We start from the raw sequence: 27,276 nt of genomic DNA, 5'->3' as shown, positions 1-27,276 counted from the left end.
TGTAAAGGATGTTAGCCCTTTATAATATGTGTAGCAATTACTTTTCCCAGTTTGCCTTTTGTCTTAGAATTTTGCTTGTAGTATTTTTACCATATGGAAGTTTAAAATTTTTATGTAGTCAAAATTATTAAATCCTTTCTCTCTCAGCTGCATGATTTTGTGTCATGCTTAGAAAAGCCTTTTTCACTTTAGGATTACAACAAGACTCACCTGTTTTGTTCTTAGAACATTTACGGTTTCATTTTTTACATTTACATTTTGTTCCATCTTGAATATTAGTGTAATAGGATGAGGTAGAAATCCGGCTTTTTGTTTTTCCGGTGCTGGAACCTATAAAGAAGTGAGCCCGTATTCCTAAGGGCCCTGTGACACATTTGGCATAAGTGTTAGATATATGAAGGTTGGCAAGCAGTCTGACTGTATATGTCAGCATGCCAACTTGGATGTGTTCAAATGCCAGATGCTTCTGTGACTGTAAGGACTACGGTAAAGGATTAAGGCTGGTGAAGATTACTGAGAAAGTGGAGGAATTGAGACTTGAACTTGGCCTTGAATGACCTTTAAAATGTGGATAGAGAAAATAACGAGGAAGTGTTCTGGGCCATAAGCGGAAGTGTGGATGTAGGGAATAAGCAAGGTGGTTGGCAAGAGTGAACTAATGATTGCTGTTATTGATCAAGTCCTTAATATGGGTCAGGCTTTGGGGTCTTGATTCTTTTATCTTTACATGTATTAATTGTGACCATATGAGGTAGGTACTTTTTTTATTTTTTACCGTTTCGCAGAAAAGGAAACTGCCATAGGGGCCAGTCAAATGAGGTGTCTTCAGTTTCAGAGCTAATTATGTGGTAGGACTGGGATTCAATAGAGGATGATTGTGGAGCCTGAGAGCATCCCAGCCTGGCGGAAGTGAACGTGATTGACCCTGGGATGCTGGCTCAGACAGTCAACCTTAGTAAGAAGGGAGGATTTGTCTTCTGGTGAAGAAGATGGAGTTAACAGAGGTCTGGCTTCTTTTAGCTGATTGCTTCATCATTGTTGTTTATAACCTATGTCCTGGAAAATAATTGATTAATATATTGCAGAAATTATGCTCTTCTTCATAGTGGAATCAATATTTGCTTTCTCTGTGAGAATATATTTCCACTGCTTTCTTTGTTGATTTACAATTTAATAAACATAACACACTTTTTTTTTCGAAGATTTTATTTTTCCTTTTTCTCCCCAAAACCCCCCGGTACGTAGTTGTGTATCTTTAGTTGTGGGTCCTTCCAGCTGTGGCATGTGGGATGCTACCCCAGCGTGGTCCGATGAGTGGTGCCATGTCCATGCCCAGGATTCAAACTAGCGAAACCCCGGGCTGCCGAAGCAGAGTGCGCGAAATTAACCACTCGGCCACGGGGCTGGCCCCAACATAACAGTTTTTATCCCCAAAACACAGATGTCCATCCAGATTGACTTTAATAAAAATGTAAGTAAAGCATTCTTAGCGCTGTGCCTAGCGCACAGTGTGTTGTTTCTTCCTTTCTCCAAATCTTGCCCTTCTCCAGGATGTCTCCAAGGCTTGGGCTTTAAAATAGATACTATTTACAAAATGTTCTTTCTGTAAAGATCTTAAGTACTTGATATACTTTAAACAACAGCGGCAATTTGTTCTTGATTTATTTTGATAAATAAAAATTTTGATAAGTAGTACTCCCTAATAGTAGCCAGTACTTTGAATTTTTATACAATCAAAACATTTCAGAAGTTTTATTACATATGTTCAGTGTAATATCCTATTGCAGTGAAAAAAAGAGACCAATAAATTTTTTTAAAAATTGTGAGCTTGAAAGGGAAAATTGTGAGTTACTTGACTTTTAGGAAATACATGTCCATTTTGGGCTCATTCATCTTTGCTTATACAGCCAGGTGAAGTAATGGCATTAAGTGATCGAAACCTCTTCAGGATTAATTTTGAATTAGGACTCAGATTGTTGTGATTCATGTTGTATATCATGGGACTAATTTAAGAAGTTAGTAAAAGAATAAGAAATTAAACTGAAAGAAAACAGAAAAAAGGAATTAATGTAGATAAAAATCTAATTTAATGAGTTAGAAAACAGCAGAAAGAGAACTAATAAAAAAATACCCCTAGAAGCTAACTTGATCAAGAGAAGCCGAGAAGGCACTAATACACAATTTGAGAAATAAGGAGTTTCTCCACAGACAAATTAAAGCACATGTGAAATGACGTATGCACGGGGTTATTCGTTGTGACATTGCTGTTAATAGTAAAGGATTAGAAACAGCCAAACTGTCCATCAGGAGGGGTCTGGCTAAATAAATAATGGAACATCCATATAGTGGAAAACTATGCAGCTGTATAAAAAGCTGTGCAGCTGTAAACAAAAATACATGTAAGGAAGCCCTTTATGTATATGTTCTTATAGAAGAATCTCCAAGACATATTGTTAAATTTAAAAAAATGAAAGCAAGTATTTAGTAGTATGTATACTATGCTACCCATTTGAGTAGAAAAGGAATAGATACAGAATATGTATTTATATTGATCTGAATATTCACTAAAAAAAATCTCTGAAAGGTGAACAGAAAATTAATAGGAATGGTTACTTGGGAGGAATGTGAACTGGGCAGATGGGGTATGGTGAGGGCGTGCTTTTCACTGTCATTTTATGCTCTTTGATTGCGTATATTACCTATTTAAACAGTTAAATAAAATATGTACTTTAAAAGTGTTTCTTTAACTGATTAAAAGTTTTTGAGGAGTCATTTTAGGAAATGAAAACATCAATTGATTTTATTTCATTCAGCAATAATTAACAATTATATACAATAGGCAAGGCACAGTTGGGAATAAAGAGGTCATACATTGTTATTGCTTTCTTGTTGCTGAAAATACAGTTGAGCAGACGGGCAGATACAAGTGTAATGCCACTAAATGCTACAAAAATACAGAAGCAATATGACGGATGAACAGGGAAGGGAATGTGGGAAAATCTTGCAAAGGAAGTATGACTTGAACTGGGCCTTGAGGGACCTGTAGGACTTTTACAGCTGGTGACGGGGGAGATAGTGGGAAAATAAGGATAAAGGATGGAGGGAGGTATACATGCAAAGTCCGGTCGGCTGAAGAGTGCATGGCTTAATTTGGGAATGGGGCAGTGTAGCCTTTTCTGGTGTAGCTGGAGTGTGGGTTGTGTTTGTGTGTGCAAAGAGCGTCTTGCAGTGGGATATAAATCTATATTCAGTCTTTTCTTTAATGGAAGGTTGCAAATATATGCAAAAGTAGACAGGGTAGAATAATGCAGGACATGAGCTTCAACAGTCGCCAACTCCTGGCTAATCTTGTTCCGCATATACCCTACCCACTCCACGCCCCAGTGCTTTCCATATTTTGAAACAGATCCCAGATAACATCATTTCTTCAGTATGTAGCTCCAAAAAATATGGACTCTTTATTTTTTAAAGGCAGTTGGAGTGCAAATTCCCAGTCGATTCACAAATAGCAAAATCATTTGTTTTTTGCAGTTTTTGTTTATTTGTTTAAATCAAGATCTAAAGAAAATCCACAGATTGCAATTGCTTGTCTTTTTTTTTGAGAAGGATTAGCCCTGAGCTAACATCTGCTGCCAATCCCCCTCTTTTTGCTGAGGAAGACTGGCCCTGAGCTAACATCCATGCCCATCTTCCTCTACTTTATATGTGGGACGCCTACTACAGCATGGCTTGGCAAGGGGTGCCATGTCCGCACCTGGGATCTGAACCGGCGAACCCTGGGCCGCCAAAGCAGGATGTGCATACTTAACTGCTGCTGCGCAGGGCTGGCCCCGCAATTGATTGCCTTTTAAGTCTCTTATATTTCCCCTCCATCTTTTTTTCTCCCTTGTGATTTATTTGTTGAAGGAATCAAGTTGTTTGTCACAAAGTATATCCCATTGTCAAGATTTTGCAGATTACACCCCCATGGTCTAGTTTTATGTGTTCCTCTATTGTTTATATTTCCTGTAAATTGGTAATTGCATCTGGGAGTTTGACCAAGTTTGTTTTGGTTTGGCTTGGCTTGGTGTTTTTTTTTGTTTTCCTCGGTAGTATTGAGGGTTCCCATTAGGGACACATAATATCTGTTTTTGTTCCTGATTTTAGCAGCCATTGCTGATCAATTTCAGTCATTCTTTAAAGAGTGAAAAAAATAAATTTGTGCATACCCTCTGGTTACCATGACATCTCTATTCTTTCACTTCTTAGACCTCAAAATACCCTGTGTGGTAAAACAATTTAAATATACATTTTTAATAATACTGTATTACATATTTGAAAGTTGCTAGGAGAGTAGGTCTTAAAAGTTCTCATCACAAGAAAAAACATTTTGTAACTATGTTAACTGGACTTACTGTGGTGATCATTTTGCAATATATACAAATATTGAATCATTATGTTGTATACTTGAAACTAATATTATATGTTAATTATGTCTCAATAAAAAATAAAAAAATAATGTACATATAAGAATAATTGGTTTCAAATGACCTTTCAAAACTACTGTCAAATAGCTGCAAGATATTTCCTTGGGTTAAAAAACAAACTTATCTTGTTTTAATGGATTTTCACAGCCTTGATTCTTTGTGTTTTTTACTTCATTAGATTGTTCTTCAGATGCATTAAAAGTAAGACAGAGGGGAAGCAGTGGTGTGGATATATCCCGTGGCAGGTAGGAATTATTCATCTATTCTTAAAACTGCTCTGTTAAGATGGTTTAATCTTCAGCACCATCTGAAAAGACCTTGAAGTGTGGTATAAACTGGTCTTCATCATACTGTCTCTGAAAGACCGTCTTTGCTTTAAGCAAGTAGACCCCGTTGAGAGTTTTAATGCAAAGGACTATTTGGTTATAGTCAAGATTTTATTATTTGCCTCCTATTCTGCTTACTTAAATATTTTTTGAGGTCTTAAATGTAGTCACTTTTCTCCTATTTGGGGAAAAATTTATATTTATTTGACTAACTTCACCATGTTTTATAGACTGATCTCTATTTGATATTAGTATAAGTTGAGTATAATTCATAAGCTCCTAGAAGGGGAGAACTAGGAGGGAGCCCACAGATATCCACTACTTGAGGAGATAGACCTAGAGGGGTGACAAGACTTGTTTCGGTAGAGGGGTAGCTTGAACTTATGATTCTATATTCCCACAGTGCCAAAATCAAAGCAAGCACAGGACACCATTTAGGTTTAGGGAAAAGTTCATCTTGAGAGTACATATTTAATAATACTGTATTACATATTCGAAAGTTGCTAGGAGAGTAGGTTTTTCATGAAAAATGTGTATTGTGGCTATTGCTGTTGTAAAGGCACTTTGATTTGGTTACTGCTTTTCCTTGAGGCCTGGAAAAGCAGTGATCACAGGCTGGCCCTGTGGCCTAGTGGTTAAGTTGGTACACTCTGCTTCAGCAGCCTGGGTTTGGTTCCTGGGTGTGGACCTACACCAGTCGTCTGTGGTCATGCTGTGGCAGCAACCCACATACATAGTAGAGGAAGATTGGCACAGATGTTAGCTCAGGGCAAATCTTCCTCGGGGGACGGGGAAAAGCAGTGATCACAGATGGAGAAGGAACCAAGCATTAAAGGTGCTGTTAAGAAACTACTACTTTGTGAGTTTGGCACATAGTCTTTTCTAGAGGCAGACATGATCCCAGGAGTGTTCAGAAATATTGGACTGCTTTTACTGTATTTCCATTTCCTCTGAAAAAAGGCATTCTAGATATGAAGTTTGCATTAGTATTTTATATTAAGATTGTTATTTTTTGTCTTTTTAGGATCCTAATTCCAAAGAGCACTCTGTAACCAATAAGTCTCAGCGTGCGTCTGAGCCATTTCGTTACCCTTCCGGCCAGCAGAGAAACCCATTCAAGGCACTGGACAAGAATCAAGAGCCGTCTCTCTGGAAACAGTTCATCAAAGGCGAAGATGAGGAAAAGATGGCTGATAAGGAGCAAAGGGAAAAGAGAGATCTGTTCTTGGATCAAAAGAAGGAACCGAAGCCTGAGTCTAACTGCTGGATGGAGAAAGATCTGTCATCTGGCCTGGTGGTGAAGGAAAAACAAGCTACAGTTCAAGAGAATCAGCGAGGGGAGAAAACAGAGTTGCAGCGTGAAGCAAAGGACATTGAAGGGACGCACAAAAGAAACGTTTTTGAGATTAAATCCAAAGAGTGCCAAGATAATGAGCTTAGAAAACCATCTGTGTCTCCTCAGGAGAAATCGTGTGGTGAAAGTCATCATGTCCAAAAAGAATCAGAACCTCTGAGAGAAAAGGAAACCGAGCCTTTGCCTCGAATTGTTCTCAGCCAAAACCCAATAAGCAAAGCCCCACAAGGGGAGCACCTCAGCAAGGAGAACCCCAAGAGTTGGGAGGCCAGAGGAACAAAGACAAAGGAGGACCCAAGTGCGCAGACCATCCAGAAGGGGCTGCTCAAGGGGCATTTCCAGGCGCCAGTGGAGACTCGCCATGTGCCTGCCCCAAAAGGACCAGCCACACAGTCTGCTCTACCGGCTGCAGGCCGTTCCATGGGAGAGAGGCGAGGAGCTGACACCAGCAGTGGTGACAGTGAGGAAGATGATGTTATTTCTGTTTCCTCTGAGCCAGGGAGCCCCTTACTCTTTGACTTCACTCCAGACTCACAGAGGAAGGAAAACCTTAAAGTCCCTGATGAAAGTTTGCAAAGAAGAGCATCTCCTGCCTCAGGTGTTTCTAAGAAGGTAGAACCTTCAAACTCAGCAGCCCAACGTGTGTACCTCACAACACAACTGAAACAGAAGAAGGTAACCACTGACTTGTGTTTTGTTTTTAAGGTCAGAGCCTTGCTTACTATGGGCAGATACGGGATTCCACAAAGGAGTTAAACATGTTAATGTGGGAAAGGTTTTATGGGTGGATGTTTAGTTTCTGCCTTTTCTTGGTAGGTCAACTGGGTTTAAAAAAAAAGTTCTGGTTTTCACACAAATAGTTAAAAGATCATAATTTCAGAGTTTTGGCATTTTAGGCAGTTTTAATCTGAAACTGTCTTTCTGACAACTTGAGAGGAGAGGTCCATTTTATAGGATCTGTTTTTCAGAGCACACTGGCATCGGTGAACATCCAGGTTCTTCCAGACAAGGGTCAGAAGTTGTTCAAGCAAATTCAGGGGTTGGAGGAAGCCCTCCGTGCTCTCGCCCTCTCACCTGAGCAAGGTAAAATGGGTTAGGCCCCAGAACTCTGCGTGGGCGTGAACTTTATTGGAGACATTCGAGAAGCCGTTTCAATGAAGAATATGTTGATTCGTTCACCTTTCCATTTTATCTACTTCTGCGTCTTCTTTTAAATTATATCTGCGACTTATAAAATCTTTGTCCTATTTCTTGTGGCCTCAAGTCCCTTTCCCATTGTTTAAGAAACTGTTTAAATGCTACGCTTTCTAGGAAGCCTTCCCTAGCTTATTGGAGTGGTGGCAATCCCGCCCTCTCTTGACCTTGCCTCACACATGTAATGCCTTCACTTTTCTGAGCTTTGATCTCTTTTCCCTTGTGTTTTGAGCAGGCACTAATGAGAAGAGTAACGCTCAAGTACCACAACAGAGTAACTTCACCAAAACTGCCACTGACCCACCCCACTTGGTGCCTCCCAAGCCCCTGCAGGGTCCCAATCTCCAGCCTCTGGGTTCTCTCGGAGGAAAGGCTGCCTGCCAGGTAGCTGTTGGAGGACCCAGTCAGTGCTACAGAGGTAAGACCCAAGGGCCTGGCCCTAGTGTGCACAGCTACCCCTGTGATTAAATGCTGCCCAGTAGGCGTCTTTGTGACCAGGTGGAGGGAGAGGTCATTCCTGAGTTGTAAGTTGCCCATGTAATAAGGATCATGATGCTCAGCGGAGCTCTGCACAGTGTTGTTTAGATTTCTGAGGGCACAGACTGTGTCTACCTTGTTCACTGACTTTGCTCAGTCAGCCAAGTGGCCGCCGCGACGTGGGAGTCAGGCAGTAAATGTTTGTGAATGAAAACTCGAACGCACATCATGCTGAGGTAGGTAGACCAGCAGATACATCTGTATTCCTTCTGAGTGTGTGTTAGGACAGAGCGGAGGAGTGACATGAGTGAAGACCGATGACCAGTAGACCTGTAGAGAGCAGTCATACCCTATTTAACTGTTTCCATCTTGAACTTCCCAGAGAATGATGAATTCAGAAGTAACTGCAGAATGAAAATTCCAAGTAGAGCCTCAAATATGTAATATGGTTGGTTGGTTTGCTGATCTGGAGGCAGGAGCTCAGGTTGGCTGGTAATAACTGGAAAAGCTCAAGCCAGTTGTCTCCAGTTAGGAACTGCTAGAGATGAAGAGAGAGTAAAAGAGAGAAGAGGAAAGGGAGAAAAGGAAGGCAGAGGAGAAAGTGGAAGAGCAGTAGTTAACAAGGGAAATAAGAAATAGATACTGTGCAAGATGAAGCTAAGATCACAAAAAGGGAACAGAGAAATCACACTTGTTAAAGTGCTGATAGTCGTGGCTGCTCAGGACAGTTTTGAGAACATTGGTCTGTTATAGCATCACTCAGTAATCATAATGGTGACTGTGAGTCACCTAGAGAAAAATTAAATTATGTTAGATTATTAAGGTAAGAAAGTATGTAATATGTTTCGGAAAGAATTCTATTAAAACGGTTTTTATTTAAAAACATTTTAACACTTAAATAATTAATTTTTATTTGTCTAGAAACTTCTTATTTGAGATACTTCATTCCTAAAATTGCAACCAGCTGAGGTACCTATAGTTATTAACTAATGTCAGTAGAAATTCTCTACATAGAGCGTGCAGGTTAACAGCACTGAAGTATTTCTGAGTGCAGTGCAGTCAGCTTGTGACGTGCACTTGAGGGGCCGTCCCTACCTCTCTGCCTGAACTTCACCTAGCTTGGCCTTTTCTTTTTTTTTGAGGAAGACTAGCCCTGAGCTAACTACTGCCAGTCCTCCTCTTTTTGCTGAGGAAGCCTGGCCCTGAGCTAACATCTGTGCCCGTCTTCCTCTAGTTTATATGTGGGACACCTACCACAGTATGGTGTGCCAAGCAGTGCCATGTCCGCACCCAGGATCTGAACCGGTGAACCCTGGGCCGCTGAGAAGTGGAACGTGCAAACTTAACCGCAATGCCACTGGGCCGGTCCCGCTTGGCCTTTTCTGTTGCTGGCTTTTCCTCTTTGCCTCCAGCCCTAGTGATCTTTGCTTCCTAAAATACTGACGGCATTATCTTTTTCTCTGCCACCTCTTCAAAGCTGAAGAAAAAAATACCAAAGATATTATGGATTATCTTATTTTTTCATTATACTTTCTATTATTTTGTCCTTTATTATAATAATTGTTTATGTGATTAAAAAAGCTCAGAAAAACATAGAGAATGGGGAGAGAGGAGCCTGTGAGGCTAGGAGAATCTGGAGGCAAGAATTTGTAGTCCGCATGGACCCATCATCTGGCAGCTGATGAATTGCCTTTTTGCAGCTATAGTGAGGACTTAATACTTGTGACACCTTTGGGTAACACCTATGTGTGTGCAGGCCCTGCACCCCAAGAGTGCCTTCATGCCGCGTGGAAAATCACAAGTGAAGCCATCGATGAGCTGCATCGATCACTTGAGTCACGTCCTGGCGAGACAGCTGTGGCAGAGGATCCGGCTGGGCTGAGGGTGAGCTGGGGAAGACTCAGGGTGCAGAGTGTCCTGTGGCTGTCCCAGCGCTCATAAGGAGAGAGATCCCTGTGAAGCTGCCTGGCAGAGCGCCATTCTGATGCATCTTTCCTACAGATAGTGCTTTGGTGGCTTCTCTTAGAGTATTTTCTCCTTTTCCATTTAGCAATGAGAAGGAAAAAAACCACTTTTTTTCTTAAAGTCATAGTTATATATGTCTGTAGCAATAAAGGATCCATTTATTAAGCTTCACTAGGTGCTACAAGGATGCAAAGGAATTGCTGCTTTTAATGAACTAGTTAGGGTGAAAGTGCACATACAATATATATAAAACAATTAGAAAGTGACTCTAAGGCAAAGATGAAATGTGCATTGTAATGTACTATATAGACTGTATACAAACTACAAGAGGGATTCAAAATAAAGGAAAAGTCACTCTGGGTCAGTAATTATTTGTTGCCTGTCTACTTTGTGTCTTGAAGAAGCTGCAAGCCTAATGATAGCAAAGAGGATAGAAACCAAACACTTCAGTTAGAGTGGTGATTAGAGGGAAGATACAGAGATTGGTATTATATAAGTGATGATTGGGTGACGTTAGTACCTGAGCTGGGAGCATTAGCTGATGTTACTGAGCAAGAGGACTCCCTTGCTGTGGAGCCCAGCATTGGGGAAGGAACTTAGATTGGAGTAGCTCAAGAGAGAATATGGAATCACTGTGGAATTTTGAGCAGGGGTGTTTTCTGAAGATTATTTTCATCATGGAATACAAGATAAACTGGAGTAAGGAAAGACTAGAAGGGGGACACCAGTTCAAAGGCTATTGAAATTTATGACTAGCAGGGCATACTGGGATGTTGGCCACAGAGAGGAGAGTCAAATTTAAGAGATAATGAAGAAAAGCCAACCAAATGGCGGGTGAAAGTCAGGTGACCAGTCAAAGGTCTTGGTTGCAAGCAGTAGAAACCGACTTTGGTTAACTGAACAGACAAACCAGGATTCTCACTTGAGAGGGAGAGAGGGGGTTTTTGATAGATATGCTGGACAGTAGGCATAAACTACAACTGTCCTGGGCAGTCCAGGGTGTATGGTTACCTCAGGTGACAGGGTGGAGTCAAGGACTTCAGGGTGCAAAGAACAGCTTATATGATAACTAGAATTTTGGGAGGATCACTTTTGGAAAGTAAAAGCGTAGAATGCAGAGTCTGTGACATGATGCAGTATAGCCTGTCATGAGGAATCAATACTAACTTTGGTCATTACCTTTGTCAGATCCCTTTGCTCCTGCACCAGAAGCAGGCGTTAGCCTGGTTACTATGGCGGGAAAGTCAGAAGCCACAAGGAGGAATTCTGGGTAAGTCTGGTATTATGATAAGAGCTAACAAATGTGCCGTTGTATTATTTCATTCGCTCCTCTCAACAGCGCTATGGGGTGAGTTCTATAATGCCCCCTTTTACAGATGAGGAAACTGAGGTGTAGAGAGGTTACAGTATCCTTAAGAGTACATAGCTGTAGGATCCATCAGGTCTTATTTGCGAGCGTAGAGGCTGACTCTGGCTGCTGAAGCAGAGGGCGAGTTTATTCTTTGGTGGCCTCCAGACTCTCTGGGTGAGTGGAGGGCCAGGCTGGAGGACAAACTCCTAGGAGCATGATCAAAGCCAAGTAATAAACTGAGCGTCCTATGGAAACCCTTGTGGCTGCTTTGCTCCATTAAGCACCAGAGGAAAGCATTGCCACCCCAAAGCTGGACACCTCTGTCTCCACCCCTTCCTGCAAAAAGGATTTCACAGGGAGCCTCTTTTCTCAAGTGGCTCACATCCGAACCGAAGTCTTAGTGAGTACATGTGTTCTGGAGAGCCAGGTCATGCTGCCAGTGCCTTACCTGCAGGAGGGCCTAGAAAGCAAGTTTTCCAGGCTCTGCTTTGGTGATTCAGAATTTCCCAAGGTGCTCAACTTCTAGAAAACATGACAGATGTCCACTATGGCTAGTAAGCGGCTGTGTTGGGGGTTCCCAAGACCACCCCCAGGTTTGATGATTTCCTAGGAGGATGCACAGCATATAGTCATACTCATGGCTATAATTTACTATAAAATAATAATTTAAAAAATAATAAAATTGTTTTGATTTGATACAAATCAGAAGCAGCGAAGGGAAAAGGCTCATGGGGCAAACTCCAGGGGAAACCAGGTGCAAGCTTCCATAGGCTTTTTCCAATAGAGTCACACAGGACTTAATTCTCCTGGCAGTGAGCTGTGATGACACATATGAAATGTTGCCAACATTGTACCCGAGATTTTTATGGGGGGCTGGTCACATTGGCAGCTTCAGCCTGGTAGGTACTGAAATTCTATGCTCCCAAAAGGAAAGCAGATGTTCAGCATAAACCATGTTGTTCAGACAAACAGTTTTGGCACAATGAGCCACTCTTATCAGCTATGGGAATGGTGGGAACCCTCCTTACATCTGAGTTCCCTGATGTCAGTCAAGGGCCAGCCTTGTAAGCAGGCCTTTCCTAGGATAGTAGTCAGGCCTGCTGTGTTAACTCTTTCTGCACAGTGGCAGAGCCAGAATTTGAATCAGAGCCCATGCTGTGATATTTTACTTCTGCTTATGTCAGAATGATTATTTAAACGGTTAAAATGAGGATGATACTATTTTATAGAGTATAAAGAGTAAATTAAATAAGCTCCATGACTGGCATAATGACAGTACCCAAGAGATGTTAATTTATGCTCCTCTTTGATGAATACATTAAGGGAAGGAGGACGGTTCGAGTTAACTCTAACTCCAGAAATGTGGTAGCACCAGTAAGTAGGTCGTAGGATATGTGCACTGGATCTTTTTGCTTTTAGGGGTAACAAATAAAAGGACTAGGCAACCTCATCCAACTGAGATAGACATCAATGAATGCATTAGATAAGTAACAGTATAACGTGGAGTCTGGAATAAGATCTAAACGACAAATTTTTAGTTTTACAAAAGTCATAGTAATTATCTTTGATTTAGATCTCAAAGTAGCAAGAGCTAGGGTTCATTTTCATAAGAAAGATGAAGGATTCGTTAGAGTAGGCGAAGAACAGGGGCTGGAATGGCACTGACGGCAGAACAAGGGCCAATGTCTGCCAGTGGTTTCTTCTCTTGAAGCTGAGTTGATTCTTTGCCCTAAGTAATTGACTCTCCTATCTTTGTTTTTATTTTCCAGCTGATGATATGGGATTAGGAAAAACTCTGACAATGATTGCACTCATTCTTACCCAGAAGAATCAGGAGGAAAACAAAGAAAAAGACGAAAACCCACCTTTGACTTGGCTTTCCAAAGATGGTATATGGCACCTCAATGACCTGCCATTTCCTAAATCATTTGAGCCAACGAAGAATGGACATTTTTAAGCTAGGAAAGGACACCTTTGGTCATATTTAATTAATCTATTGGAAAACCAATATTGGACTGCTTTCCTATGGTGTCATTTTGATGCTGAATATGCTAATTATAAGCAATCAGTTTTTCTCTTTGGATATAAACTTAGCTTGATCTGTGGTTAGAAAAAATTTTAGGGAGAAAGCTAAGGCTCTAGAAGACTTAGTTTAAACTTAGTAATGATTATTTTTGTTCATGTTGAGGATATAACTATAGGATAGATGCAAATTAGTTAATATATTATTTTTTTAAGGAAGATCTGTCACAAATTCAAATTTTAGCCACTGTGGCAGAAGCTGTTTTCTGTGCTTCTGAAAGTCCAGAAGTTTCCAGATCCTAGACAATTTATCTTATTTCAACCTCTGTTTTTAAAATGTAATAACTGTATAAGTACTTTAAAGGTCCTGTATATTATGCATGGACAACACCGCATACAAACTGCCATGTACACAAGTACATATCTTGGTTGGTTAGATCATTAACAGAATCTGTGGCCGTCTGCTCTCAAGGCCTCTAATGACCACTGTTGCAGCTGGATCCTGTGTCCCTGTGTGGAGTAGCAGCATGTGCGCGTGTGCACACACACACCCGCACCGCAACACACCCCCACAAAGGGGTGAGGGAGCAGTGGTACAAATACTCCATCACTAACTGGTTCTAAAGTCATGTTTGCTTCTCTTAGAAAGGGTTTTTATACTTATATTTTAATGTAGGTGTAATTAAGTTATGCTTTTCAGAAAAAGATAATAATACTCCCCTGTAATGAATCAACTCAGGAAAAGTTAGGAAATGATCCAGCTTCTACCTTCTGGCTGCTCTGTGAAAGTGCATTGTTTTTTTTAGATTGAGGTCATGTATTCATGTTCCTCTCCCTCTTTAGCCTCTCTGACACTTCTATAGAGGAAAATTAAGTGTTTTGGGTTATAAGACTCTTTCATTTTCTATTTTACTGTCAGCTATGTGTAGAAAGAAGAGTAGCAGTTGTTAAAAATACTGATTGAAGGAAGAAAGTCAGTCAAGAGAAGAGGTAGTGCCCTTAAGAAGGTAAAGGCTATTTACTGAGTAAAACTGGGTGTTGGTTCTTTTCCCCTTTCAAGACTGCTTGGAGTTTACTTCCTGTAAAACACTGATCGTCTGTCCCGCTTCCCTGATCCATCATTGGAAAAATGAAGTAGAGAAATGTGTGAGCAACAACAAACTAAGAGTCTATCTCTATCATGGGCCAAACCGGGATCAGCGAGCAAAAGTGTAAGTGCAGAAACATTGCTGTCAGTAGGAGATGCTGAGCGTCTTTGTTTAAGGAGCCGTATTGATCTTACCTACTTTCCTTGAGATTTCGTTTAATCAGGACTAATGGTGTTTGTGAAGACCAAAGGCACTCTCATCACCAGACAGCCTTCTGCTGCCTGTACTAAGAGATACATCCTGAAAGAGAATGCTGTTCTTTTGCTATATCCTTGTCACCATCCCCAACAAAAGCTGCCATGTGAGGAGGCCTGAGATGCCTGAGTGGTCAGCCCAGTAGCAGCAGCGTTCTCCTGGTGAAAGAGGATGTGTCACAATTCTTTCATGGTGGTTGCATTTCTGATTCCAAAGGCACATTTTTTTTCTGTTAGTGTGAATGGGACCAGCTCAGTGTTACAGAGCATCTCGATATAATATTAATGATTAGTTGATATAGGCTGATGATATTTTTATGGCCATATTTTTCATATATGAATCATCCAGGAAGTTTTAGATTCAAGAGTTTAGGATTAGACCTAACTAAATTCCTGAAGGAAGATGATCAGGAAAGAGAAAAGAAAATGTTTCCCCAGATGGTAATTTTAGTCCTAGTCTTTGTCTTTTGGTTTTAAAGGAATTGTTTTTTGTTCCTAATTGTGATATGATGGTCTGGGTTGAGTACTTGCTGATCTAGTCAAGAACAAAGTTGTTTCTACTTCTAAGTAATCTCTCTCCCTAACCTCTGATATTGGATATTTTATCTCCTGAAGAACAGGCCAGTAGTCTTTCAGGGATAAATTGCCAAATTGGTGACCCTCGGTCTTAGAACACACCAGCTCTCATGACGGAGGGTCACTTCAGCAGACGGAAGGTACTGGGACAGCAATGGCAGTCCTGCATGCCTTCTCCTGCATAGAGTACTGTAAGTGGCCTGCCTTTGTTCTAGATTTTTATTTAGAAATAAATTGCATCTCACTTGATTTGACTTTATCATACCTGGTTTGGTATTCAGAATGTACTAGTTGATTGATTGGAATCATTCTCAATCATGCTTCTTTACATGATGCTGAGGCAACACATAGACATTGCTGCCTCTCTGAATTAGGCATATCATTTTTATCAAAAGTATTGATTGAGGCTCTCTCAGATGCACAATATTAACCTTTGTTGGAAAAAGATTAGTGCCTTTCATTAAGAATCTTTATGTGTAAAGAGTATAAGCAAGGTAAACTGAAAGTTTACAGCATTTATTTTTATACCTAAAAGTCAAAGCTACATTAATGAGTTTTCCCTAATCCCTCATAGAGTCATGAGGACAAAGCATCGTTGATGTAAGGGAACAGTGCTTTGAGGGTTTCTAACTTCCTTGGGACTTTCGCATCATCTCTCTCAAATCATTACTGAATGTTAATTCCGAACCCTACCTATTTTCTGTTCTTGCCAAATCGTATCAAGCTTAATATGACTGCAGCCAGAGATTGTTCTTTCTGACTCACTGCATGGGAAGAGGAAGGGTGATCTAGTTAGAGTGAGTAGACTGTAAAGATGATCAGAGGTAAGACGGAGGGAAGCCAAGTGAGTGAGCTTTCCTCTGCAGAGTCACGTGTGTGGCTTAAGGACATGCGTTAACGAATTCTGCCATCTGTTCTTCCAGCTGTAGGCATTTCTGTAAAGGGATCAACTCGGCCTCCTTGTCAGAGTCACAGAGGGATCTTTTATGTTTGCTTTTTGTTCTATCTCTGCAGCCTCTCTATGTATGACATCGTGATCACTACCTATAGCCTTCTGGCCAAGGAGATTCCCACAAGGAAGCAAGAGGGAGAGACCCCGGGGGCAAACCTCAGGGTGGAGGTGAGGCCTGGGGGCTGCCAGGGAAGGAGTTGGAGCCACATCTCATTTAACAGTCTTTTCACAGACTTAGAGATAGCAAAGGGACCTGCCTGTGAGGTCAGGCAGATCCTAAATGTTCCACCTGTGGAAACAGAGTTCTTTCTTCTGTCCCCTCTATTTTATGCTAAACAACCTCCTCAGTGATAATGGTTGAAGTTTGGCACAGTATGTAGTTGTTTTTTAGAACTAATGGAAACTCCATTGCGGTTGTGGTGGTAATCGTCACAGGAATATAGGAAAGCCTCACTTGTTGCAGTTTTCATTTTAGAGTCTTTGGGGTATACTCTTAGGCTATTTTTTATATTTAGCCTGAAGACTGGTATTTCATTACTAGTGTTTTGGTCTTAAGCCATCATTCTCTGCCTCCCTCCCCCTCCTGAGAAAAGGGTTGCAAATGATAAGATGGACCACAGGCTCAATGATAAGCAGGGAGAAAACCTGGACGTGTGCTTGTGCGTCCAGGGTAGTCTCAGTTACATAGTGTAGAGGCTGTATGGCGTAGTGATTGTGGGGCTTTTCTCACTATTGTTCCAAGAACTAATCTTTTGCATATGTTTTCATTTTTAGTACGATAGGATATTCACAGATTTCTGTGTTTGGGGAAATCTCTAGAATGCTTCTCCATCTTACGACCCGCTCTAACTTCCTGTAGATGGTTAACTTTTCAGGTTCCTCAGCGGTTCCTCACTGCTTTCAGGCTAAACCCTGATGCCTGTACAGGACACATTAGGCTTTTTATATTCTTGCTCTGCTTCCTGTCCCTCATCTCCTACACCCTAGCCCTCCCGTGGCACCTCATGCTCTGTGTACTCCCTGCCAGGCTGTCACGTGTTCTGCCTTTGTTTTCTCTCTGAGTGGAATGCTTTGCTTCCATTCCTTTTCCCAGGTTAATTTTTTTTAACCTGCTTCAAGAATCCTTTCTTGACCACTCCCTTCCGCCTTCCTCCCATTTGGTTGAAGGCCTCTCCTGGCATCTTGTGCTTATGTGTGTCATAACACTCCATTTATTCAGCAGACATTGAGTATCTACTACATGGCAGACGCTATTTCAGGTGTTAGGGATACAGCAGTGAACAGGACAAACTACGGTCCTCCTGCCTTGTGTTGAATTATCCAGTGGGACTTACTATGTATATATAGACACATTGTGTCATAATTGTCTCTATGCTTGTTTTTCTCCCCTGCTAGACTGTGAGCTCCTTGAGGGTAGGAACCATCCTTCCTGTGTCTGGCCTTGTGTCTTACGTATAAAAGTAGACTTTCAGTAAGTTTTTAGTGAATTTTTATAAATTTAGCAAAATTTAGTAAATATTTTATTGAATGAATGAATTTGCAGGCTCGACTATACTACACCTAGTGTAGTCCTGACCTCCTAGCCATTGCTCAAAAATGGATTGAAAGTATAAGTGAAAACTCAGATTAGAAAACATTTTACTCTTAAGCATTTTAAGCTCAAGGTCTGGGACTCTCAAGTGATTTGTTTGTTTGTACCCACTGAGAGTTTCCACTCTTGGTTTCTTAAGCTCAATTCTTATTTCAGCGAACCTGCTCTAAGCCCTCAAACTTGAACGTAAGAGTGGGTCCTCAATACTTGTTTGTTATTTCCCCTTATCTCCTGGAAGCCATATCCATTTTCCCATACTGTTATTGGATGTTGCTTGTGTTTCTTCCAGCGTATCTCAACACCTTTGCTTCGAATAGTCTGGGCTCGAATCATACTGGACGAAGCTCACAATGTTAAGAATCCCCGTGTGCAGACATCCATAGCTGTGTGTAAGCTACAAGCCCATGCCCGTTGGGCTGTCACTGGAACCCCCATTCAAAACAACTTGTTGGACATGTATTCACTGCTGAAGTAAGTAAACTCTGGGATTATGTAAATGTGAATCCTGTCGATAACCCCTCATAATTATTTCATATCTCACGATAAACCTCTGGTGTGTACCAGATTATCTTGTGTAGCAGATGGCGAGCCTGTCAACCTTTAAAAAGCAAAAGAATTAATATTTATGAGAAAATAATCTGTTGATTGACTGGCTGATATAGAACTTTGATTACATCCAGCCCCTATATATAGAAAAATACGGGACAGGTTAAGTTAAAAGAAACAAAAGTCATCTTTCTTCAGTCCAGTGACTATTTTGGGCTACTTCTGCTTTAAAACATATGGCCTAGGGTGAGGACTACAATTTATTTGAAGCAAACAGAAAAGAATGCTGATTTTAAAGTACTTGCTTTTATTCAAGTCAGCCCATAAGAGGATATGGAATTTCTTTGCTGGCCTTTGAAGCTTTAGGAATAAATTCTAACTATTGGTTATATGTCCTGTTGTGATGATACTGACATTGTTAATGGGAAAATTCACATTTTTATAATGTGGTTTTCATTATTGACTTGGATCCTTTTGATCTGTCTAGCAGAGCTTTGCTATGAAATGCACTTTTAAAAATGATTGGATGACAGATGTAACAGAAAATCTGATTTCTTTTTCATCTTATGTCTTACTTTGAACCTCTCCTCATCCTCCCATACTGCTCCTTTCCTACTCTCTCCTTCTTCCTCCACAAAAAAGATTTCTCCGTTGTTCTCCATTTGATGAGTTCAGTCTGTGGAAGAGTCAGGTTGACAATGGTTCAAAGAAAGGAGGAGAACGGTTAAGTATTTTAACCAAGAGTCTTTTGCTGAGGAGAACAAAAGACCAGCTGGATTCCACTGGCAAGCCCTTGGTAATCTCATTTATACATGTCCTTGGGGGAGGCCAGGGAAGGAGGATGACCGTGTCCTTGTCTAGGGCTGAACAGCCATCTGCTTTGCTTCAGGAGTCTGGTCTCCCATTTTCCTGTGAGGAGGCCCTGGGTTTGCTGTCCTGTGCCTGTGTCGCAGCAGCCCTGTTGTGCTGTGTGTTAGAGCAGTCCTATTTTTAGGGAAGGGTGGAAGCTACTGTCCAGTGGTTGGCTAGATTTCCAGTGTCAGTTCTGGGGAGTTTACTTTGTAATGTTCAGTTAATTTGTGTAACTTCATCCCAGATGCTTTTTTCTTTACTCTTCCAGGTGATGCTGCCCCAGCGTAAATTTCAGTTGCACCATTTAAAGCTTTCTGAAGATGAAGAGACTGTTTACAGTGTCCTTTTTGCAAGTTCAAGGTGTGTGCAATGAAGAAGCATCTTCTCACATGTATTGTTGTTTTATTCCTGCCTTTGAGTGGGAGTGAGGTGAAGGTCAGGGTTCCTCAAACTGTGCTTATGATATTATTGATAAGTTAGTTATCTGTGTTTCTTTTTTTAAATCTCCTTTTCTCTCTCCTTGCCCCCTCCCTGGCTCACCTTTGTCTCATAGACACATTAAAAGTTTTTGAACCTGTTCTTCAGTGGCTTCCTTGCATAGATGTCCTTGGATGTGGTCTCTACTGGTTCTGTCTGGTCCTCGTGGAGCCATATTAGGATCTTTGACCTGTTATCCCAGCATCTCATTGGAACTTAAGAAAAACTGCTCTCTAATCCTCTTATCATCTGTTCTTTGTACTTTATCTAAAACTCTTATCCTTTCCTGAATTCCAGATTTACTCTTTTCCACTTGGTACCTCTCACTTCCAACATGAATATGTTTTTCTCTTTGTATACTTTATATTTATTTAAAAAAAAAAATTAAAATATTTATATAATAATTATATTTATATAATGTTTGTAGTATAATATTTATATAATATTAAAATAGTATAAAATAAGTACTATAATACCAATAATATGCTAATCAACATCAATTATTAATAATTTTATATAAATACATTAATGTTTAATATTTTATAATACTAATATATTTATTAATCATTTTAAATGATTGGGCTTTTAAAATATCTTATTAAATTATTTTTTATTACCTTTGGCCAATGCTTGCTATGAGCTTGACATTTAACAAGTCCACTTTTACAATTTTTCAAAGTCCTACTGCAAGCACAGTTAAGTAATGACCATTGTAAACCTATTTGGTCTTAGCGACCATTATATGTGCCTTTTCTTGTTTGATCTGAGGCAGGTCAGCTCTACAGTCCTATCTAACAAGACATGAAAGTGGGGGCAACCCATCTGGAAGGAGCCCTGATAATCCATTCAGCAGAGGTGAGCAGTGGGACACTCATACAATACATACAACTAATAAATGCAGATTCAGATTCAGTCAAATTACAGAAATGGGAGGTTGTGAATTCTTTGTATCAGAGACTTGACCTTAGCTAAGAACTTCAAACCACACCAGACCTGGTGATCTAAACTTCTTTGTAATTATTTTTGAAATCTGCCTTATTAAAATGTAAGTAGGGCTATAAAGAAGACCAGTATTTCATTTGGCTTAATTGGTATAGAAGTGAGTTCTATTACTGAATCTCAGATCAAAGAAGTTTAAAATAGCTTCATTTACTTCTTCCCCTTATTTCCGTTTTAAAACCATGTACTATTTCCTGTGGTTTGTTTTCCCTCTTGGAAGTGGCACAGGAGTTTGGGTCCACTGGGCCTGGACACTCTGTGGCGGCCGACTTGCAGGGATCTAGCACCGTCCACATACTCTCGCAGTTGCTGAGACTCCGGCAGTGTTGCTGTCATCTTTCTTTACTGAAGTCGGTAAGAAAAGCCCTCAGCATGGTACCCGAGAGGGGCTGCTGGAGAGGTCTGTTTCAGTCTTCTGCAACTGAGATCCAGTCGGCTGGATCAAGGAAGATGGGGTTTTGGGGTGTTTTTTGATTGGGCAGAAAAGAGGGGGCTTGTTTATTTCACATTATTTTATATTACTGTTTATTGATCTTGATAATTCCCGTGGTATTGAGAACAGTTTTTATTGTTTGTTTTGGTTTGGTTTAAGTAAGCTCTATTTTAGAATGGAAAATGGCATTTTATTAAAAAGGAAACCATTTATGAATACTTTGGTATGTTAGGATGTAATAAAGCTAATTTAGTTACTAGTTTTTTTGCCTTCAGGCAATATTGGGGTTTTTAAGTCTAGTTGTGAAAACTCAAGTATTTATACAATTGGAAAACTTGCCTTTACATTGGATAGAGGCATATCCATAATTAAGAGGAGCATGTTATTCTTTTGAGGAGCTGTAGTAATGTATTTTGATTATCGATAGCTCACTTAACTGTACTTTTCCAGCTGGAGAAAATAGAATGATCATGTAATCTGTCTGGCAAGTCTCTAAAAAGTTCCATCATTTGATTTATGTTTAATCCAGTGAAAAACCTTGCAGGATTACATTTTAATCAGGGCTCCTCTGAGGAGATACTGATGATAAACTACAGGCCATTTTGCTGTGTGAAGTGTTGAACAATCGGCACTTGATTGGCAAGTTATGTGGCTTGCTGCCTCAACCGGCCCTCTGCTCCTGGCCCCCTCTGTGTCCTGCTCAGGCCTTGGATCCGACAGAACTGAAGAGTGAAGCCCTGGTCCTTTCCTTGGAAGAGCAGCTCAGCGCTTTGACCTTGTCTGAACTCGATAACTTAGAGCCGTCTTCCACTGTTGCCCTAAATGGTAAATGTTTCCAGGTGGAGCTTTTTGAAGACGTGCGCGAGAGCACCAAGGTACTTTTGTCTCTTCTATTCTAGCAGAAAGACTTCGATTCATCACCCATTTCCTGTGTCAGAGCGCCATATTCGTCCCAGCGGGTACCACCATTTGATGGTGGAGCTAGAACGAATAGATTTTAGCTGGTCAAATTCTCCTTGCAGTCTTAAATTCTGATTTTATTTCACAAATAAAACTGAAGTCTTATTACACAGTAGTGGGCTTTCAGAGAGTGATTTGGGCCGGCCCTGGCATCAAGGCAGACGTTCTGTCGTGGATTACTAGGAAAGGAGCCTATCAGGTTTACACTAGCGACAGGGCCTAACCGAGTAAGCAATTTGTTTCAAGAAAGCTTTAAAGGAAAACAACAAGGCTTGACCCTGGAGACTGTGTAATACATCCAATTGCTCTGACTTGTTGACAGGCCTCTGTCTGCGAGTCTTGTTTCCTACATATCCTGCTATCTTCATTAGTCATCCTGTTCTGTTTTCATTAAAGCTTTTAAGGCTGAGGAGTTCTATTAGAGGAGGGCTGAGATTCCCTGTAACCTGACTCCTGCCTTTCTGCTGGCTGGCTCAGAATGTGCTCCATCAGCTTGCATACCCCGAAAGGGGCTTGTTTCCCTCTCTGCTTCTGTCTTAAGCTGCCATTCCTAGCCTCAACCTCTCATCAAAGGCTTTTTTAAAAAAAATGTAACTAGAAAGGAGGTCACTGCTAAGAGAATGGTCTTACTTAGGAATTACTTTTAATTGAAATTGAAAAGTATTTCCCTAGGTCTTTACCACTAATAACTGAGAGAAACATAAGAAGAGCTCCGTATGTGGCCAAACTTCATGTCCTAGCACCTTTGGAGTTAGCTAGTGGGTTAAAGCTTATATTCCGAATACTTTGTGTTCCTTGTCTAGTACTCGGGTGGTGTTTGTTCAGAAGGCTTCCTCCTGGCAGCCTGTTAATAGCAGTTCAGACCACTTAAGGTTGTTTCCTGGAGGGAAGGGGATGTTCTTTGGTAGCACAAACCTAAACGCATGCACAGTGTTACTGGAATTTGACCCCAGCTCATGGACCATGATTCTCACTTTCCCACGACAGTTTTCTCAAAATACCTATCGCCAGCTTTTGCATGCGACAGTCAGAGCATTTTCCACAATCTCAACTTGCTGAGACACCAGGCACTTCATGTAGCTGCTTTTTTTCTTCCTAGTAAATCGAAATGGTACAGTCCTCTGACTCTTCCTGCCCGGACATCAGCGTGTTTGTTCCGATTAGAAAGCAGCCTCACATGTGGGGGCCTCCAAGGTTACCACTGTAACAGCAGCGTGGAATGTCAGAGCGGAGGGCACCTCAGAGTAGATCTGGCTCAGCCCCTTTTTGTCCTGATGAGGAATCTGAGCTCTTAATTGGGAGTTCTGAAGTGGTGCAGCCATGTGATGGCAGAGTAAGAAGTCTCTCCATCTCCCGATTTGTGGTCCAATTCTCTTCCTGCTCCATCATTCTGAGGATGAACTCTAGGGCTCTTAGAGGCTTTTGAACGGTCATACACATTAGCTGTCTGGAAGAATGAACCCAGCTGCTGTCCAAAGTTATGGCCGTGTGTTCTTACTGACTGCTTCCATGCGGACTTGAATGTGCCCTGAGGGGTTTTGATAAATGCCCAGAGAGCTTGTTTGGAAGTTTTAGCAGGTGTTGCTCAGTCTGGACAGATGCTCTTCTTCAACATTTGGAGCATGCCTTAAACTAGGTAAAGCTCTTTCACTTTCTCCTTCCGCAAATGTTAGGATAGTACCTTCTCTGGTCCAGCAGTGTGCTAGGTGCTAGGGGTGCAGAAATGAAGCAGATGTATGCTGGCTCGGCCTCCTTGGAGCATCTCAAGTCATGAAAGCAAGAGATGATTAATAAGCATTAACATATAGTATGAAAAGACTGCAGTAATAGAAATGGAAGATGCTAGAGTGGCGTGTAGGCAGTGGGCGCCTGACCCATACTTTGGGGGTTGGGGAGGACCTCCAAGAAGAAGCAACATTAAGCTGACAGGTAAGGGTGTTCTAGGTAGAGGGAACAGAATGGACAAAGATGAGACAAAGCATGGCTTAGTGGAGGGAGAATTTTGGTACGACTAGAGTGTTGTTTGAGGAGGGCATAGTGAGAGATGAAGCTGGAGACGTAAGCAGAAGCCAGAGCAGCAAGGATCTGGGAGGTGATTGTAAGGAGCTTGGGCTGTATCCTCAGTGGGAAACCACTCAGTGGGAAGCAGGGGCTTCAGCCAGGAGAGGAGAGTGACAAACTGACATTTTAGAAATAGCCCTCAGGCTGCAGAGGGGAGAGTGAACTAGAGAGGGTAAGACCAGAAGCCGAGAGGCCATCCAGAAGCCCACTGCAGTAATTCAGGGGAGAGAAAATGGAGAAAAGTGAATTTGCTTAATAAACCTCCGTATGTTAATGTAACCTTTTCCCAGATTTCATCTCTGTTGGCAGAATTGGAGGCAATCCGAAGAAATTCAGGGTCCCAAAAGAGGTAAATGTGTTATTTCATTATCCAAGTATTGCTTGTATTTAAGAAAATTTGTTATTGCTGGTAGTTACAAATCTTGGCTTTTTATTTCAAGGAGCTTGAGTCATGCTCGGCAGAAAGTACTGAGGTTATAGCAAATTCCCTATGATTTCTAATTAAAATATTTGTGGCACTGATTGAAAAGGAGATCCCTGGAGGGTCAGAGTAAGCTAAGCATCTGAAGAAATGTTTCAAAGTCAAGAAGCATCTAAAGAAGAGTGAGGAAATAAGAGATGCAAGAGAGAGAGAGGAGAGTGTGAACAGACAGGGAACCCCCGCAGGCTTGGAATGTTTTTGAGCTGGGTACGTGGGCACAGGGAGGTCCATCTGTTATTGTTACACCTTACGTATGTGATATTCACCTGCATTTGTATATTTGAAATGTTTTGATGTAAAAACTTAAAACTCTAAATTAAAACACAGCATGGGGGGAACAGAGAAACCCTCGCAGCTTGTTGTTCTGACTGGCAAAGGGAGAGTGGCCTGTATCCCTTTTCTGCAGGACCTCAGGTCTCTGGATGAGCACCAGGCCCCCAAATGATAGGAGGCTGCAGTCGTTGCTTTAGTTATCCACCACTCTATTCTGACTTCATTTAGCACAAGTTGTAGACTGGATCTAGAAATAACTGGAAGCATTACAACTTATAACATGACCTCCGTGTGTGTCTTTTCCCCTTAGGTAGCAGAAGGCATTCCCTTGTCCATATTTGATAACTGAATCTTGAGAATAACGGGGCATTAAAGCTCCACAGATGAATTTTGTTTCATCTGTCTGAGGAGGTTGGTCTTTTGTTTCATCCTTCCTTCCAGTGTCATTGTCTCTCAGTGGACCAGCATGCTGAAGGTTGTAGCATTGCACCTTAAGAGGCGCGGACTGACTTATGCCACCATCGATGGCTCTGTCAACCCTAAACAGAGAATGGACTTGGTAGAGGCATTTAACAGCTCCAGGGGCCCTCAGGTACGAGCTGGTCACATCAAAGCTTTGTCATTAAGAGAAAATTGTTCTCAGTTATACAGGTAAAATTCTGACATAGCAGCTCACGTTAAAAATATTCATAGCCTTGATTCCTCCAGGTGTTTTTAATTTATTAGACATTTATTGGGGTACGTATCAAAGTGTGCAGATACCCTAAAAAGAATAAAATATGTGAGCTAACGGGAGAGTAACAGCAGAACTGGTTAGGATCAAGAGAATCTTGGTGGAGGAGGCAAGCCTTGAAAGGATAGGTGGGATTTTGCTAGGAGGAAATATGGAGGGAAGTGGAAGAACAAGGCATCTGATTATGGATAATAAGAATTTAGAGAGCATTAGTTGAATGATAGGCAGGAGAATCATAGCCATGGTGGGGGGACTGATGGCATAGACAGAATCTGGTTAATGGAAAGTTTATTGAGCTGACCACACCAGAGCTCTAAATTGTACTATTCGTGTATTTTAGCAGTCATATATTTAATATTTTGAGATTGACTCACAAAAAAAGGTGAAGTGAGAATTTTCTCAAAGGTGAGGCATGGGAGATAGTATCTCAGAGTTTCAAAGCAATGCATTTAGGATGGCAGAAAGAAATTTGATAGGAGCACGTTGCTCATCTGTATTGATTCTGGACTTGAACCTGACACAGAGGAGAGATGTGTGATGAGACCAAATCCGTGAAGTTAATGGTGTGCTTCCTTTTGAAGGTTATGCTAATCTCTCTCTTGGCTGGAGGCGTTGGTCTAAACCTAACTGGAGGAAACCATCTTTTTCTTCTGGATATGCACTGGTAACAATTCTGGATTTTTCCTTGAGTTGTCCCAGCGTAGCAGGGAGACCAGTGACCTAGAGGGGCAGTAGGGCCTGACTTCTTAGAACGAATGTGCTGTGGTTGTATTATGGAGATGCCTCTGTGCATACATGTGTATAAACACGGATCAAAATGGGGTGTAAGACTAGTTGAAGGCCCAGAATTCCTGAGCAAGCGGGGCTTCAGATGACTACTTAAAATAGTCCATTCACTTCGTTGTTAATTTGACGTCTGTTGCCATGGAAACTGGGAGCAGGGCTTTTCCTCAAGGCTAACAGCTACATTGCTCAGTTTTACCTCTTCAAAATACCATATTTTGTTGACATCCAAGGAAATGTCAACCCTGGGGAAGAGGGAAAAATGTTGCTCCAAGAGGAAAAGGGAAAAGGAGTTTTCTAATTATGGTAGGCACACACTTAACACATAGCCATTGGATGTGCTACACACAGTGTCAACACCAGGAGCATGGCACAATCCTTCCTAGATACGAGATGAATGAGTTATCATAGTGCTAGGAGAAAGCGTCATAATCAGTCCCAGGTTTTGGTTTTCCAGTTATGCCAATCAGGGATTGCTACACCGGGCACTGTTGCTGGGGACTGTCATTTGTCTGATTCTCCAGGCAGCCCAGATTGGAATGAACAGGCCAACTTGTTACTATCTTCTGGGAGATGTGTTTAGGTCTTACTTGGGACACCCTTATATGTGTGAGTGAGGAAAGTAGACTGGGAATTATGCTGTTTTCTGAAAAGGAGAAATGTTTTTCAGGATTTTAAAGAGGTAAGATGAGAAACTAGTTTGAAGTTAATAATGAGAATCTATAAAGAAGGAAACCAATTAACTCTCCTTAGTTGAATCATAGAATATGAGAGTTGAAAAGGTATTTGAGATCATTAGCAAGCCCACACGTTTCCAAGAAGCAATCCGAAGCCTCGAGGGTAGAGGTTACATGACCCACACAGGGTCACCCAGCTGGTTAGGAACTGGACTTGAGCATTGGTTTCAACTCTGTTACTTACAATTGTCAACTCATGATAGTGCCAAGAGGGACGGTTAGCAATCTGACTCCAGTTTCTCATTAGAGGGCAAGAAGACATCTGGGACTTTGAGCCCCACGTAGCCCTTCTGAGGCCCATATAGCCTAGGACAGAGACCTAGAA

The 27,276-nt window shown here is 41.2% G+C and overlaps 1 protein-coding gene across 1 annotated transcript in view; it reads left to right on the top strand.

The window, feature by feature from the left end:
- The window catches only part of TTF2 (transcription termination factor 2), a 40,235-nt gene that overhangs the window by 8,938 nt on the left and 4,021 nt on the right, over positions 1-27,276 (top strand). The window contains exons 4-21 of the mRNA XM_001917696.6: positions 4,645-4,711; positions 5,817-6,821; positions 7,115-7,229; positions 7,576-7,758; positions 9,574-9,701; positions 10,971-11,052; positions 12,903-13,022; positions 14,216-14,366; positions 16,088-16,193; positions 17,906-18,087; positions 18,805-18,958; positions 19,283-19,374; positions 20,264-20,346; positions 20,711-20,844; positions 21,628-21,798; positions 24,235-24,293; positions 25,140-25,290; positions 26,013-26,095. Of these exons, the coding sequence (XP_001917731.4) occupies positions 4,645-4,711; positions 5,817-6,821; positions 7,115-7,229; positions 7,576-7,758; positions 9,574-9,701; positions 10,971-11,052; positions 12,903-13,022; positions 14,216-14,366; positions 16,088-16,193; positions 17,906-18,087; positions 18,805-18,958; positions 19,283-19,374; positions 20,264-20,346; positions 20,711-20,844; positions 21,628-21,798; positions 24,235-24,293; positions 25,140-25,290; positions 26,013-26,095 (3,066 nt within the window). The remainder of the gene's footprint in view (positions 1-4,644; positions 4,712-5,816; positions 6,822-7,114; positions 7,230-7,575; positions 7,759-9,573; positions 9,702-10,970; positions 11,053-12,902; positions 13,023-14,215; positions 14,367-16,087; positions 16,194-17,905; positions 18,088-18,804; positions 18,959-19,282; positions 19,375-20,263; positions 20,347-20,710; positions 20,845-21,627; positions 21,799-24,234; positions 24,294-25,139; positions 25,291-26,012; positions 26,096-27,276) is intronic.

The sequence above is a fragment of the Equus caballus genome, chromosome 5, assembly GCF_041296265.1.
Source record: "Equus caballus isolate H_3958 breed thoroughbred chromosome 5, TB-T2T, whole genome shotgun sequence".
Taxonomy (NCBI): Eukaryota; Metazoa; Chordata; class Mammalia; order Perissodactyla; family Equidae; genus Equus; species Equus caballus.
This window is presented reverse-complemented; position numbering and strand designations above follow the sequence as displayed.